Source organism: Lygodium microphyllum, chromosome 7 (genome assembly GCF_053477565.2).
Source record: "Lygodium microphyllum isolate KBCC chromosome 7, Lygodium_microphyllum_v1.1.10, whole genome shotgun sequence".
Taxonomy (NCBI): Eukaryota; Viridiplantae; Streptophyta; class Polypodiopsida; order Schizaeales; family Lygodiaceae; genus Lygodium; species Lygodium microphyllum.
In genome coordinates, this window is record NC_141141.1 from 97,870,055 (window position 1) to 97,886,079 (window position 16,025).

Below are 16,025 nucleotides of genomic sequence, written 5' to 3' on the forward strand. Positions count from 1 at the left end.
TTATACGATTATAATTTTTCTGAGATACAAGATGCTCTTGTTGTCTAGATGGGGCTGGACTTCATTAGGGAAGGCAAAAGATGAAATCAGAATTTCTAGCTGCACATAACTTAGACAACTTTATGTGGTTTCTCTTCTCTAGGCAGTTATTTACGTTAGTAGTTACGGCATCCTGGACGGCAATCATATCTGGAAGTTTTCTATACTTTCTAACAAGTTACAGATTCTACTGTAGATATATGTATCGAGAAGATTAATATGCAATTTGCAGTCGGTTTTTAGTTCGCTCTCAGTGCAAGCCTTTTCCTGCCTGATGTGAGGTTGTTCTTGTGATTTAGGCTGTAGACATACTGGCTGTCATGAACTCATTTCTACCAAAGGTTGGCCGTATCACATCTGTTTCAGTATATCCATCAGAATTTGGGCTGCAACAGATGAAAGAGGAAGAACGGCGAGGGCCTCAAGGTGTGTTCCAGGATAATGATGATGATGGTGATGAAAAGGAGGACGATGGAATCAATATGGAAAAGCTTAGACAGTATGAGAAAGCCAAGCTCAGGTCTGACTTTGCACATATTATTCTGCTTTATTTGTTATGAGGAGTACAGAGGCAGATATATACAACAGGATATGTTCTAAATGAGGTGATTGTTTTTTGGTTATTTTAGTGCCATTATTGTCAGTTTGCACATATCATTCTGCTTTATTTGTTATGAGGAGTACAGAGGCAGATATATACAGCAGGATATGTTCTAAATGAGGTGATTATTTTTTGGTTATTTTAGTGCCATTATGGTCAGTTTACTGTCCAGTTAAGGGCACTTAGTATAGTGTTCTACTTCGAGATGTGAAATGGATGAAGATTGCATTGTGGGGTATGCATACATGCTTGTACAGTAAGTGATGGATAGGCACTGAAGTGACTGCATATGTATGGTTGATATGTATATGCTTGTAGAGAGTGTGCAACCTTTTTGGATTCCAGGTTTTTTTTTGCTACTTAGCCTTGTTCCTGGGGGATATGCATTTGCTATGTGCAGGTGAGTTGGGCTGGCATGAGATCGAGAAGTATTTGCTTGATTGCATAGGACCAGGCAATGTATAAGACCAGCAAGAATCCATTCCAAAGGTAATGGCATACCGGTGGAAACTTGAACTCATAATTGTGAGTTGTGGGTTCAAGTGAGCTCCCATCTTGCTAGGTGCATCACTTGGTTGGACACCTATATTCACATGGTGTGCTTGTGAATGTCTGGGCTATTGCTTACTCAAACACTTGGTTGGTCCTCCTTGGTAGGATCACCAAGGAGGACGGTCCCATTGTGATCAAGCTCTGCTGTTAATCTGGCTTGCGAGCTATCCTGTTCGTGCACATTTGGCTTGCTAGCTATCCTATCTGTGCATAGGAGCAAGGCCAATGTGGCTCTTGCTTTCCCTGTTGGCTAATATTTAGAGGGGAGGTAGACCCTCTTGCAGGTGTTGGGTGCGTGTCTTATATCAGGAAAAAGGACCAGCAAGAATCTTTCAAAAAGTACCTTTTGTCACAGGTTTCAGCAACAAGTATTTGTGGATTCATTACTTAGTTTTTACAGCTTGTAAGCGAGATTTTGTATACGAACAATACAACCAACAGCGGAAACAAAATTGCGGAAAAGCATGCTGCTGTTAATTTTGTCTCTAGCAACATATTATTGCACTCGGGGCACTACCCGTTGGACATTCTTTACCTAAATGACAGATAATTAATACACTGGCCTTTGCGCATGCTGTAATGGGCCGAGCTGCTGTATTATATTGCAATGTCTAGTAACTTCAGGTGTTTGGAAATTTTTTTTATAGTGCCTTGTTGATTAGGTTACCCTTCTTCTAGACGAGATCTCTGTGCTGGTTTGCAAGGTTGGAACATACACTACTCCTGTCGAGCTGTAGACCAGTTCCTATATGAGTGCAATTCAGATTCTGCAAATAGATCAGCTGTTTCTAGATTGTTTTCCAGTTTTTAGTTTGTGGCTTATCTAAAGGACTCTCAGATTGAGATAAAGTTGTGGAACCATGGAGGGATGGGCAAGTTTTCTTGGAGTTGTATTTGATGATAATTGCCTTTCAATTCTTGTTTTCTGTATCTTAAATCAGATCATTTTCTTATTTGCAACACAGGTATTATTATGCTGTAATTGAATGCGATTCTAGTGCTACTGCCAACTTTATTTATGAGTCGTGCGATGGGATGGAATTTGAGCGCACAGCAAACACTATAGATCTACGTTTTATTCCTGATGATATGAAATTTGTGCATCATCCCAGAGATGTGGCGACCGAGGTAAGCCTCATGCTGGAAGATATATGAATTTATTTTCCCCAACCTAGAAACTCTTACAACTGGTAGATTGGGATTTTGGTTTTGCTGTGCTATGTTTCATTGCTTAAGACTTTCTGAGCGAGTCTGCTCTTTTGAGCCCTGAATGCTTTGGAATTATTTAGATACGAAAGGAGTTGTATTAATTGAACGTTAGGGCTTACACTAGACTTATAGCCGAGGGGCAACCAGAACCCTCAACTACCAACTCGACATATGGTCCCATTACAACATCAAATTGGTGACCAGCCAAGTGGAGCCATAGTCTCTTTTTACATTGTACAAAGGTGCCTCACGGCTACCCATGAGAATGGAACTCTCGACCATGGGTTTGCCACAGCATCTTGCGACCCCTTGAGCTAGGGGATTTTGGCAATGCCCTTAAAATATTTGTATACTTGCATTTTATAATGGTTGTCTTGATGAGTGGAGTACAGGCTTGCAATTATGATTTGATAGAATTGTGAAAGGTCTTACTAGTCCAAGGTGAAGGAGAACAATTGTTGCTAGAAAGTTCTTGAATGGATTCAGAAATTTTGTGATGATACTTGCTGCCAGTCAACTTATGGTATTTGTGCGTCGTGAATTTGCAAGGCAAGGTTGGAACGCATAATGTTGAAACAAACTTTACCAACAAGCTCCTTATGTTCCTTTCCCTTCCCTCTTTTATAGTATCAGGTGAGGAATTTGTCACAAGAAGAAAGACTGTTGTATGATGCAAAGGGTTGTGGCTCATACTAATTCAGATTTTTGTAGAAGAGTGTTGGACTCTTTCTCTTACAGCTTCTAGAGAGGCCTTAATCTACTCAACCCTAGATGAGATCAAGCTTGTAGCTCCATTGGAAACCAGTGGAAGTTTTCATATAGGACACTTTGTCCTATGTTGGGTTCCATCAAGGGGATGAGTAGGGGAGTTTCAACCAACAATGTAGCTCTGGCCATACTTACTGTGAAAGGTAACTTGATGCTGATGATGATGTGTAACAATATGGAAATTGTGAAGCCAAGGGGTGCCTAAGATGACAGTGGGGCCTGTTGAAGAGAAGGGCCACGGCAGTAAGTGCCATCTGCCTGAAGAATCTCTGCAATTTTTGAAGTTGCTTCCTCACAAACAAGACCATTCACAATTGTGGCAGAAATATCAAACTTTGCCGGTAACCTATTCTCAGTGAAGGGCACTATCTAACATGGTTGTGGCTATTCAGTTATTGATAGTGCCTGCAGCCAAGACAATCTTTTCTGCCCAATTTGATGGCCTTCGCATCACATGAATGGGTGATTATGGCACAATTTTATTTGTAGTGGGAGAAGTAGGTGTATAGGAAGAAGATGAACAAGTTGAAGAAGTCTCATCTATTCTAACTGTTAGAAGTCATGTTTGTCATGCCTTGTCATCTCTTGCCTGTGAGTCTCAGTTTGAGTCAAACAAGGACTTTATGAGCTCTGACCTATGAAGGGATGAGAGTGCGCAATGGCGTGCAAGGTCAAGGCGTTAGTTGAAGAGCAGAGATGAACTGAGAGTTAGAGGAAGAGTGAACGCAGAGATAGGTGTACCGATGTGATGGTACACAAAGAATAAAAAGAATGTATTTATATGTTAGGGTACATTAAGGGTGTGTTCACACTCGTAAGTCTATTTACACGGAGACGAAGGGACTTTACACCCAACAACCTCCCACTTAAAGGCCCGAAGTGGTACCTTTAAGCTAACCAACTCCCACTAAACGGATGCAATGCTCATGCTGAGCCTTTACAAGACACTTAGTGAGAACATCTGCAGGGTTATCTTGGGTTTTGACCTTAGTCAGTGTGACAAGACCATCATCTAAGACTTGTCGAATAAAGTGATACCGAACATCTATGTGTTTGATACGTGCATGGAACATGGCATTCTTAGTTAGACATATTGCACTTTGGCTATCACAACCAAGTATTGGAGTACATGAAGAAAGGCCAAAATCCTTGACCAGACGGCCAAGCCAAATAGCTTCTTTAGAAGCTTCAGCGGCTGAAATATATTCAGCTTCTGTAGTACTCAATGCCACAATTTTCTCCAATCTTGAACACCAAGAGATAGCCCCATCCACCAAAGTAAAAACATTTCCTAGTATCAAGATCTCCTGCCATGTCTGAATTACAAAATCCCTACAACTCTAGTGTACCCTTTCCGTAGCATATACACTTTTCTTGTGTACATTTCAAGTATTTGAAGATACATTTCACTACTTCCCAATGTGGCTTGCCAGGGTTAGACATAAATTTGCTAACAACTCCCATTGCATGAGCAATGTCAGGGCGAGTTGCAACCATGGCATACATCAAAGATCCACAAGCTGATGCATAAGGTATACCCTTCATGGTACTAGCAGCTGCATCATCCTTAGGGCAATCAGATTTGCTAAGCTTTGTATGTGGTGGTAAAGGCACACCAAGAGGCTTAGCATTAGCCATATTAAACCTGCCAAGTACTTTGCTGATGTATTTGTCCTCTGAGAGAAACAACAAATGTTGCTCTCTGTCTCTTTTAATGCGCATGCCTAAAATGTGTTCAGCTGCCCCCAAATCTTTCATAGAGAAGGATGAACTCAGCTGCCTTTTAAGAGCATTCAAAGTACTCTTATGCTGTCCTGCAATCAGCATGTCATCCACATATAAAACCAGCACAATAAGGCTGCTATCATCAGCCTTTTTAGTGCATAAGCAGTGATCCGTATGGCTGCATTTAAATCCATGGTTGAGTATAAAGGTATCAAATTTTTTGTACCGTTGTCTAGGGGCTTGTTTCAGCCCATATAAGCTGCTTTTCAGCTTACAAACCAAACGCGCTTTTCTTGGAATAGCAAATCCTTCTGGCTGTTTCATGTACAGCTCTTCATCCAAGTCACCACGAAGAAAAGCAGTCTTCACATCCATATGATCTAACTCTAAATCCAAGGATGCAGTGAGAGCAAACAAAACACGGAGCGTATTCATCTTTACCACTGGTGAAAAGACCTCTTGGAAGTCTATGCCTTCCTTTTGTGTATAGCCCTTAGCAACCGACCGTGCCTTGTAGTTGGGCTTTTCATCAATACATTTCACTTTGTAAACCCATTTATTAGGAATAGCTTTCCTATCCTTGGGCAAAGGTACAAGCTCCTATGTGTTATTTGCATATAGAGATTTCATCTCTTCCTGCATAGCAAGCTCCCACTTTCTCTTGTTTTCACATGATTGTGCCTCTTTAAATGTCAGAGGCTCACCCTCATCAGCCAACAAAATGCAATCCAAAGATGGCCGAAGCCTCTGTGGCTGCCTTCTGACACGTATAGACCGTCTTACCCAATGATCTGTATTATCAGGCAGTGGGCCTACATCCCAAGGAATGTGCACATCATCACCAGGTGACTGATTTTCAGTATTTTCTTGCTGCTGTAATCTGTTTTCAGCATGTTCTTCTTGCTGTCCTATTTCATCTTTGCATCTATTTGCTGTCCATGATCTTCTGGCTGTAGCACAATAGGTTGCTGCTTATTTTCAGCATCAAAAGGGATAGAACTTTCAGCTAATCGCTGCTGAATGGCTGGGTGTTCATGCTGAAATTTGACCTTCTTTTTGTCAAGATCATTATGTGTAGCATTTTTCAGCAACTTTGCCTCATTAAATACTCATGAGCTAAAAGTAAGGCATCAATTACCTCCTTTTTGGTGATGTGCATATCACTTGTTTCTACCATAATATTTGCATCATTACATGAGGCTACAATAAGTATCTCTTCAGTGTCATGAAGCTCTTCAATGACCACACTGGATGCAACATTTGCCTTTGCAACTTCTTTTGAGGAAGAGCTGTCATCATCTTTCTTTTTCTTACCCTGTTGTTTCTTTCTTTCTTGCTCTTTCTTGAAGTACCGGCAATCGGGCTTTCTATGCCCTTTACGCCCACACTGATAGCATGTGACATCTTGCTGTTTGCCCTTGCTTTTGATTCTACTTTTCCCTTTACTGGCTGCATTATCCCTCTTTTTAGACCTGCCTCTTACATGGTAAGCTGAGCCATTGCTTTCACCACTAGACTTTCTTTTGATTTCTTCATTGAGGATTGAATCTCTAACACCATCAAAAGTCAAAGCGGGCTTGTTTGCTAAGTGACACAAGCAAAGATTCCTAGTTGTCAGGCAAATTCATCAATAAGAAAATAGCTTTCAATTTATCATCAAAAGCAGTCAAACCAGAGTTCTACAACAACTGACTCAAAACCCCTATGAAAGCACTCAAATGCTTAGATGCTGGCTTAGACTCATTCAATTCCATGTTCACAAGTTTACGCATAAGATGCACTTGATTCACAAGAGTTGTATTTTCATAAGTATCCTTAAGCTTTTTCCATCTAGCATAACCTGTATCAAGACACTTGATGTCTGTAAGTACATCATCAGACATTGCCATCTTAATGTATGCAATGGCCTTCTTATTAAGTCTAGTCCAATCCACATCTGTCATAGCTGCAGGCTTAGTCTCCAAGAGAGCATCTTCACAGTCCTTGAGAAACAAAATGCCTTGCATCCTATCCTTCCACAAGTCAAAGCTAGTGCCATCAAACCTCTTGATTTCAAAGAGGGATTTAGTGTCATTGTTGCTAGAAGCATTTGCAGCCAATTTTCAGCAATAAACCAGAAATTCAATGCTGCAATTTACGACAGCAAATGCTGAATATTCAGCTGATTTCAGCCCAAATTTTCAGAAAATAATAGCAAGATTCAGTCCAAGTACATGTACAGCAGTAGAACGAATGACTTTCAGCAGAATGACTGCAATTTCAGCATACATTAAATGCATACATCATTGCCATGTAACTCCCACTTTAGCAATATCACCAAAAAATACATCTGCCCCAATCCCAGATCTGCAAAAAATCACTATGACTGCTGCAACATAAATAATCAGCAATACATAAACTCAATGGGAGCTGTCTAGCAAATGTACTGCATACGTATGCGCTCATATCGTCTTTTGATACCAAAACACCAAGAAATCTATGCAATTTCTCCAAAATCGCACAAGCGGAAGATAAAAATGCTCAAATCACTTTGCTTATAACCACAAGATTGCGTCAGAAATATTCCCAAAGTGCATTTCATGCATTAACTTTGCCAAAATCCACAGATTTCAGCAAAATCCCCAAAAATTCATTGAGCAATCTGCCCCGATTGCATTAATACATGTTTCCAAAAGCATAAAACGGGCAAATTTAGCAAAATTTCACAAAATTTTGCAAAAGCCTCAAATTTCTTGGGTCCAATTGTGCACTAATGTCAGCCAATTTGACTTATCTGACCAAAATTTTACCAATACAGCAAAAGCCCTAAATTTTATGGGTCCAATGTTGAGAAATTTCACTTGGATGAGCAAAATTTCAGTAAATTTGGCGAAATCCCCAATTCAAATGCGCACAATGCAATTTTTGACGCAGATGCCTCAATCTTGCATGAGCAGCACTCAATCTGAAAAAGCCCCAAATTTCAGTGCCTAAATCTGCACAAACTTGCGAACTATGCTTGTGTACGCGAACCCCGGTCAGTGAGCAAGGGGTCTCCTTGCAAAATTAATGAAAAATTGACGTAGATTGTTGATAATGGGATGAAAACATCAACCATTGACCAGCTGCCTGTCCCATGTGCCTGTCCCCTGATGAATCTGCTTGTGCATGTCCTCATGAGCTGTTGCTTGCATGTCGTCTGCTATCGCCTGCCTATCGCCTGCCTGGGAGCTGTCATTTGCACTCGTCTGTTGTCGCCTACCTATCACCTACTTGGGAACTGTCGTCTGCAGTCATCTGACTTGTGCAGGCTGTTGCCTGCTGCAAACTGTTAATGTAGGCTAGAAAACTGATGACCTGACCTGTGGGAGGTGACAACTTGCTAAAATGTATCGCCTCGATGCGTGCGCAGCCGTCTGCTGAAAAACGACTTGCTGTTTTCTTTGCACGCGCGAGCTGAAATTGACTCGCCTTGACTTGGGGAAACGCGCACACCTTCACCGAAGCTCTGATATCAGCTTGAAGGGGTGAGAGTGCGCAATGGCATGCAAGGTCAAGGCGTTAGTTGAAGAGCAGAGATGAGCTGAGAGTTAGAGAAAGAGTGAATGCAGAGATAGGAGTATCGATGCGATGGTACACAAAGAATAAAAAGAATGTATTTATATATTAGGGTACATTAAGGGTGTATTCACACCCGTAAGTCTATTTACATGGAGATGAAGGGACTTTACACCCAACAATCTATCTATCACTTGTTTTGACGTAGGAGGTAGTTTGTGCTAGCGCACTCAGTTGATTGCATTTCAATGCATTTTCTCCTTCAGTAAACCCTTTTTGGGATTTTTTCGAGCATTTTTGGTATTTTTATCAGCATTAAATGCTAGTCAGTCGAGTATTTAATGTGGTCGGGTAACCCTAGCTTTCAGGTCGACTAGTTTTTGGGATATTTGGCTATTTATAGCCATTTCGCACTTGGTAGTCAGTTATATTATCATCTTTCCTCCTCTGTTGGTGGCAGGTGCACTCTCCGACTCTGTCTCCGGTGTTGCCGCCATCATCAGCCTAATGTGGTGCTCTCATTGACGTTGTGGGCTGCGTGTAGGGGTTGATCAGTCCTCCTTTTGTATTCAGCATTTGTTTCTTGTTCAGTGCGGGTTTCTTTTCTTCTTTTCTTGCAGACTGTCTCTCTCTTCCTTTGTGATTGAGTTCCTTCTTCTGTTGTGCGCTCTCATACTAACTTCTTCATGACGGTGAGCTAGTAGATGTCAAAAGATGACGTACCAGCGAGACAGTAAGGTTTGCGGGGAGGAACACAGAGTGAACTCAGCAAACATGGAGAAGAGAAGAGAAGAGAGAAGAAACTCTGATGAATGGAATGATTAAGATCTGAATCATGGAGTGAATGTGATACAAGGGAACAAGGGTGCCGTAGCACAAGGAAGATGATGAAGACAACCACGAACCACGAACCGCAATGTCCTCCTAAAGAGGTGTGAGGGTAGTGGAGAGGCTGGAGAGAAGAGGTGACGGACTGAATGAATCAATCGTAAGTAATGAATGAGAGAGTGGCTTATAAATAGACATAGTTAGTCTAGGATGGCGCCCCTTTTTGGGGCACGCAAAACACAGAAACACAAAAATGCAAACTACGGGTGAAGGGTTTCTCAACACCCCCTCTCAGGCCCAAAAAGGGGAACAAGAGAAGAGTGAGGTGGAGATGCAATGCTACATGCTGAAGAATGCTCATGCAGTAGGTGCCACTTGGACAATGTTCCTCATGGAGAAATTGTTTACTTGCCCAAGCGCCCTAGTACAAAGATGATGAAAACACGCAATGTATAGGAGGAATGTCGGACTTTGTGTGGTGTCGAGAACCATAAGGATATGCTCGTACTTGATCTCGGGAGGTGGCTCCATATTGACCAAGTGACCAAGGCAAGAAGAGAAGAAGAGGAAGAAGATGTAAAGGATTCCTAAGATCCAAGATTTCCACCGGAAAGGAAACTTGCAGTAAAGAATAGTAGACAGAGTAAACTGGAGAACCCGAAACTCAACCTCGGGAGAGAAGCCACTAGCTTCGTGCATCCATGCTGGAAGGAATATGAAGGCCTGGTCACCAAGTCGCCGCTGAACCTTCGAGATCCCAATCTAGGTGGTATTTGAAGATCCTGGGTATCAGTAGAAGAGATGACTGGTCGAAGATAACCACACCAAGAAAGTAGAGGATGGGTGAATAACTTCATGTGGAGTAGGTTCTCCCTCTGAGGTGGGAGGTGGAGGGGCCCTTGCTGAAGTCGAAGAAGAAGTAGATGCTCCCTTTGAGGGCAAAGAAATAACATTCCCCTCTGAATCCCCCTCTGAAGTAGATAGGGAATCCAAAAACTCATGGATCACGGACTCCGAAAGGTCTAATGACGAAGGAAGTGCCGAAGGCCTGGTCACCAAGTCGCCGCTGAACCTTCGAGATCCCAATCTAGGTGGTATTTGAAGATCCTGGGTATCAGTAGAAGAGATGACTGGTCGAAGATAACCACACCAAGAAAGTAGAGGATGGGTGAATAACTTCATGTGGAGTAGGTTCTCCCTCTGAGGTGGGAGGTGGAGGGGCCCTTGCTGAAGTCGAAGAAGAAGTAGATGCTCCCTCTGAGGGCAAAGAAATAACATTCCCCTCTGAATCCCCCTCTGAAGTAGATAGGGAATCCAAAAACTCATGGATCACGGACTCCGAAAGGTCTAATGACGAAGGAAGTGCCGCCGGTTGTGTCGAAGAAGGTATCTGGGGTGCTGAAGAACTCCTAGAGGTAGCCTCTCGAACTTGAGTAGTCGAGGGTGGGGAAGGGTGGGGCTCAGAATGAACAAGAGGTGGGCAATAATCGCTGTCTCTCAGTGGAGCAGATTGGGTAGCCGATGAAGAGGAAGGAGTCGAGCAACCACTGTCTCTCGAAGGAGCGGACTGACGAGTAGACAGTATCAAACAATCATTGTCTCTCGATAGAGCGGATTGCAGATCTGTAGGTCGTGGAAGCCACTATACCTGAAAATAAGTGGGAGAAGACTGCTGTTGGCATTGCGACGATCTCTTGGAGGTCGTAGCGCCAATCGATTCTCTATGTGCTCGAAAGGACTTAGTGCGCATTGGATGCGTCTTATTGCCTTGAGCATAGTACTTTGATAGCCGATATAGAACGATCTTTGTGGCCCAGAAAGGAGAGGTGGCACAAGGAGTGCCTAGTGGAAGACGCATATACTTCGGGGGGGTGGGGAGCAAAGGTTGAAGTCGGCAAGCATCGGTGGTGTGTCCAGTGATGCCACAGTAGAAGCACCCAGTAGTCTGGTCATCTATTGGTAAAGAAGCCATGGAGACCAGTGTGCCTTGCTGAAGAAGGAAGAGGTCAGCCACCATAAACCACGAACCGCAATGTCCGTCTCAAGGGGTGTGAGGGCAGTGTGAAGCACGAATTGCAATGTTCGTCTCAAGGGGTGGGAGGGTAGTGGAAGGGCTGAAAGTGAGCTGCCAGTGGGAGGAGGATGTGACCAGCTATAAGAGGTTGCAACTAGTAGAAAAACGCAGGTACAGAGAGAAAGACTAAAAACGCAGGCAACAGGATTGTGATGACGTGGTAGGCTGTACGGCAGCAGGTTTGCACAGGAACAGCAGTTGCTTGGCTGGAATCAGCTCCAAACTACGTGAAGAGGACTAGAAATCAAGTGCCAACTGACGGAGACAGCAATGGACAGCTTCGGCTGAGATGTCCTCCACGAACGGGGTGTGGGCAGCAAGCTGAAATCACCTGAAACCTGCAAAAACGAGATTTTGATGTAGCGGAAGAAGAGAAGTGGATGTTGAATCCGCCACTGGTCTTTGTCGTCATTGGAGTGGAGGATCTTTACCATGGTTTGAGTAGATCCGGCTGTGATACCATGTCAAAAGATGACGCACCAGCGAGACAGTAGGGTTTGCGGGGGGGAACACGGAGTGAACTTGGCAAACATGGAGAAGAGAGAAGAAACTCTGATTAATGGAATGATGAAGATCTAAATCATGGAGTGAATGTGATACAGGGAACAAGGGTGCCGTAGCACAAGGAAGATGAAGAAGACAGCCACGAACCACGAACGGCAATGTCCTCCTGAAGGGGTGTGAGGGTAGTGGAGAGGCTGGAGAGAAGAGGTGACGGACTGAATGAATCAGCCGTAAGTAATGAATGAGAGAGAGATTCCTATACACTGAATCCTATTGTCATGTGCTAGTTGGCTGGATTTTCAGGCTCAACAATTAGTGGTTAATTTTTGCATGGACCCTAGCTTTCTTCAGCCGATGCAGGTGATGGTGGATGTTAGAATATCAAGAGAGATGGAGAAGAGACAAAGTGTGTGAGACTGTGAGTGCATGCACAGCAGTAGAGCAATGTTGAAGCACAAAAAGTTGAATTGAATTAATTAAATGAGATGGGAGCATGATAGCAAGTGGTTTTGCGTAGTTGTTTGTTAGGTGGAATCTTACCTAAAGTGGTTTGTTACTGGATCTCCTAAATGGGTGGAGCTGGTAGGAGGAAAAGGTGAGTTCCTATGGCACACTGTGGATAAAGTGTGTGTTGGAGACTCTTCCACATTATAATGCAGATTCCAATATTATGTAGTCCTTGATTTTTACTCTGTTGGAAATGTGCAGCTTGAGGGTAGGTGCAGTTTTTGTGGGGAGCTGTGATGAGCATGACTCCAAGTACACCAGATTCCCTCCAGATCCAGGAGAGTACAGTATAGGCAGGTAAGACATGGCAGATTGCTGATTTGGCACCGACCATGTTGGCTGTAGTTGGATCTTCTGATGTGGCAGGCTGTCCTACGGTTTGGACTGGACAGTTTCCAGTCAGCAAGATTCATGATCTAGAGGTCGGCGAGGTACAATGTTTCAGCCCATTTGGGCATAGATGTAGATTGTATCCTCCGCTTTTGTACATTCTCTTTTGTGTTTATATTCACCCATTGCCATCTCTGAGAGTTAACAGAAGTTCCCAGCCATTGTACATTGTATATCTTTACATGCAGAGGTGTGTCCGGTCACATGGGCTCTGATGTGCTGTGTGCAATACTGTAAAGATCAGACTAGCTGTTCAGTTTGTAGCAACCGTATGTTGTATAGTCCTCCATCCTTACATGCAGGGGTGTCACTTGTGGCCTGATACCTCATACTCCAATCAGACTAAACTTTTCTCAGTTTAGCCTTGAATTTGCTGCCTTTTGTCTATTATTTTTAATAGATACTACAGAAATGTACTTGAGCTGGTTGTCTTTTGAATTCAGTGACAGAAGGCAAGTAATGTAAGGAAATTATTTTGTCCTAAGGATATGGAATTTGGCAGGTTCTCCATTTTGAGGATTTTTGGTTACCCATTCTATTCTAGAACGATATACGTTGTACATTGGGCTATACATCTCAAGAACCTTTGGTGGTTTAATAATGTTTGTTTCACAAGAAAGGAATGCATGGCTGGGTTTTAAGGTTCCAAACAGGTATACAAGTGCTTCTCTTAGAAAAAAATTGTCAAATTGAGGTCAATTATGCTGTTTATTTGCTTTCTTGAAATGTGTTTCACTTTATAATTATTGTTTCCTGCCAGTTTCTGTTTTGCATGAATTAGCTGTATGGTCTGTGCTTCCTATTGTGGGAATTACTGTTTCAATTTGCCGAATTCTGAATTTGCATTCTTGAAGGTGGAAGTAGTATACTGCACTTTAAATATCTCTGCTTTAGAATGACGGATCTTCTCTGCTTCACCTGAAAAATCATTGCATCTAATTGGAGATCTATGAATAGGTGCCTTCTGACTATCAAGCACCCATGTTTGAAACCAAGGCTTTGCAACATAGTAGAGTAAAGCTAACATGGGATGATGATGAACCTGATCGAGTGAAAACTCTCCATCAAAAATTCAATGCTGAGCAGGTATATGTGACATGCTGAAAGGGGCACATTTGACTATAATGTTAAATGGGTTTCTGAAGATAAACTGCTGATTGAGATTTTGCTTGCATGAAATCTCAGCTATGCAAACTTATTGCTTGAGTTCTATTTACAGCTGAATGAAATGGATTTCAAGGCGTACCTGGCATCCGATGTCTCATCGTCAGATGTTGAGGATGTTGAAGCTGACAATCTTAGTGATGGCGAAGCTGGAGATTCAGCAGGTCCTAATGACCTCAATGATGGTGAAGAAAGTGAACCGATCAACAGGAGACTGAGAGATAAGTATCGTGCACTCCTCCTTGGATCTAGTGCTTCTGAAAGCAAGGATTCCAAAGAGGGTGACAAAGAATTGGAGATAACTTTCCACAGTGGGCTTGATGAATTAAGCAAGCGACTTGTGGAGAAGAAGAAGAATAATACTGAAGAGACGGTTTGGCAAGCATACTTGAGGAAGAAAAAGGAGAAAAGAAAGGAGCAGAAGAAGGCTGAACAGTCTGAAGATGATGAATATGAGAGTGATGGTGATCAGCAAATTGATGATCCATTTTTCACTCATGATGATGCAGACTTTGAGGATTCTTTCTTTAAGGGAGAAGACAAGCCTTCAGATGCAAAGGTGGATTCAAGACAAAAAGGGCCTAAAAGAGGAGATGCTGAGCACGCCAAGCAAACAGTCAGGTTCAGTAAGACTGAGCGAGCTCAGAAGAAAGCAGAAGTGGAAAAGAGGAAGCTTGAAGAGGACAGAAGCAAAGCAGAACTGGAGCTGCTATTCGCAGATGAACATGCGATGGTAGGAAAGAAGGGTTACAACTTGAAGAAGAAGAAGCTGAAGGGGAAAAATAAGGAAGGAGACAAGCTTCCTGAGAAGCTTCCAACAGCTGACTATGAGGATCCACGATTTTCTGCTCTTTTCACCTCTCACCGTTTTGCTTTGGATCCCACTGAACCTGAGTTCAAAAGGTTAATGCCTTTGTGTTTCTAAATGTTTGCTCTTGCCCTGCACTTGCCTTCCTTCTTTTAGTAGGGCTAGCAATGTGAATTTAACTCTTAACAGTATGATCTACATTTCAGATCTGCTGCTCAATTGCGACCTCTTTTGGAAAAGCAGCAGAAGCACTATTCTCAAGGTGGACAACTCTCAGACACTAATGTACTGGCTTCATCCAATCTTGTGGATTCCAAGGTTCCAATTAAAACAAAGCACGAGCTCTATTTGATGGTTCGGTCTCTGAAGCGGAAGGCAGGAATGTGTGATTAATAGGGCGAAAGTTGTTATTCACCTGCCATGCTTTTTCAAGGAAGTCCTTGAAGCTGAAGAGGTGCTTTTGATGTCTGCTGGTTGCGAGTATTATCCAACAGAGGAATGTAGCCTTTTCATAATCTTGTAAGTCTTTGCAGGCTTCAAAGAAGCCTTGATGCTTAGTTATCTAGAAAGAAAAGCACGACTAGGAGTTCTGGGAGCCTTGTAGAGATGCTTGATATTGATAATCTTGCATGTGAACATATATTTGAACTCTTGGCCGCTTTCTTGAGATGCTGGCACTCCTGTTGGAAAAGTTGTTCAATTTCATGGAATTCTGGCTGCCTTCTAGAGATGCCTGTACTTGTGTAGAAAGAACTGTTTAATTTCTTCCAGTAGCTTATCTTGCTACACAAGAGTTTGGTTTTTCCGGATAGACATGTTGTAGTCCATTTTTTGTGGCTTATCCAGATGCAGAGCTTTCACGTTATCATCAGTTTCTTACTTGATGCAGTAATTGCTTATATGGGCATTGAGGTCTCAATGGTGCCTGTGGTGTAAATTAGAGTTCAGCAGCAGTGAGGATTGACCTGCGCATGTGTGCAGTTTTTCACCTAAAAGTTACTAAGCAATTTGCATCAACTACCTGAGACTTTCATGCTTTTCTGTTTACTATTTTTAATCAAATTGATTGTAGGTAAGCCTGTTTTATATACTCTCTCTCTGTGTATATGCACACATGGCCATGCATGTGTGTGAGGACTCCGGTGAAAGACATGTCCTCGAGGGGGTCATGCTGAAGTGAGCCACTGTGGTGTTGGATGAAATGTCACTACCCCTCTGGGGCGATGATCCAGCAGTCCTCATTATTGACGCATCCGAGCCATTATTGCCTGCCACAGGAGACGTCCACTGAGATACTTCGACCCTCATATGCTGGAGCA

At 42.7% G+C, this 16,025-nt stretch overlaps 1 protein-coding gene across 1 annotated transcript in view; it reads left to right on the top strand.

The window, feature by feature from the left end:
• The window catches only part of LOC148033743 (pre-rRNA-processing ESF1-like protein), a 44,948-nt gene extending 29,281 nt beyond the window's left edge, over nucleotides 1–15,667 (top strand). The window contains exons 3-7 of the mRNA XM_087681737.1: nucleotides 339–559; nucleotides 2,158–2,320; nucleotides 13,692–13,820; nucleotides 13,954–14,801; nucleotides 14,913–15,667. Of these exons, the coding sequence (XP_087537863.1) occupies nucleotides 339–559; nucleotides 2,158–2,320; nucleotides 13,692–13,820; nucleotides 13,954–14,801; nucleotides 14,913–15,099 (1,548 nt within the window). The 3' untranslated portion in view covers nucleotides 15,100–15,667. The remainder of the gene's footprint in view (nucleotides 1–338; nucleotides 560–2,157; nucleotides 2,321–13,691; nucleotides 13,821–13,953; nucleotides 14,802–14,912) is intronic.
• Nucleotides 15,668–16,025: the final 358 nt, after the last annotated feature.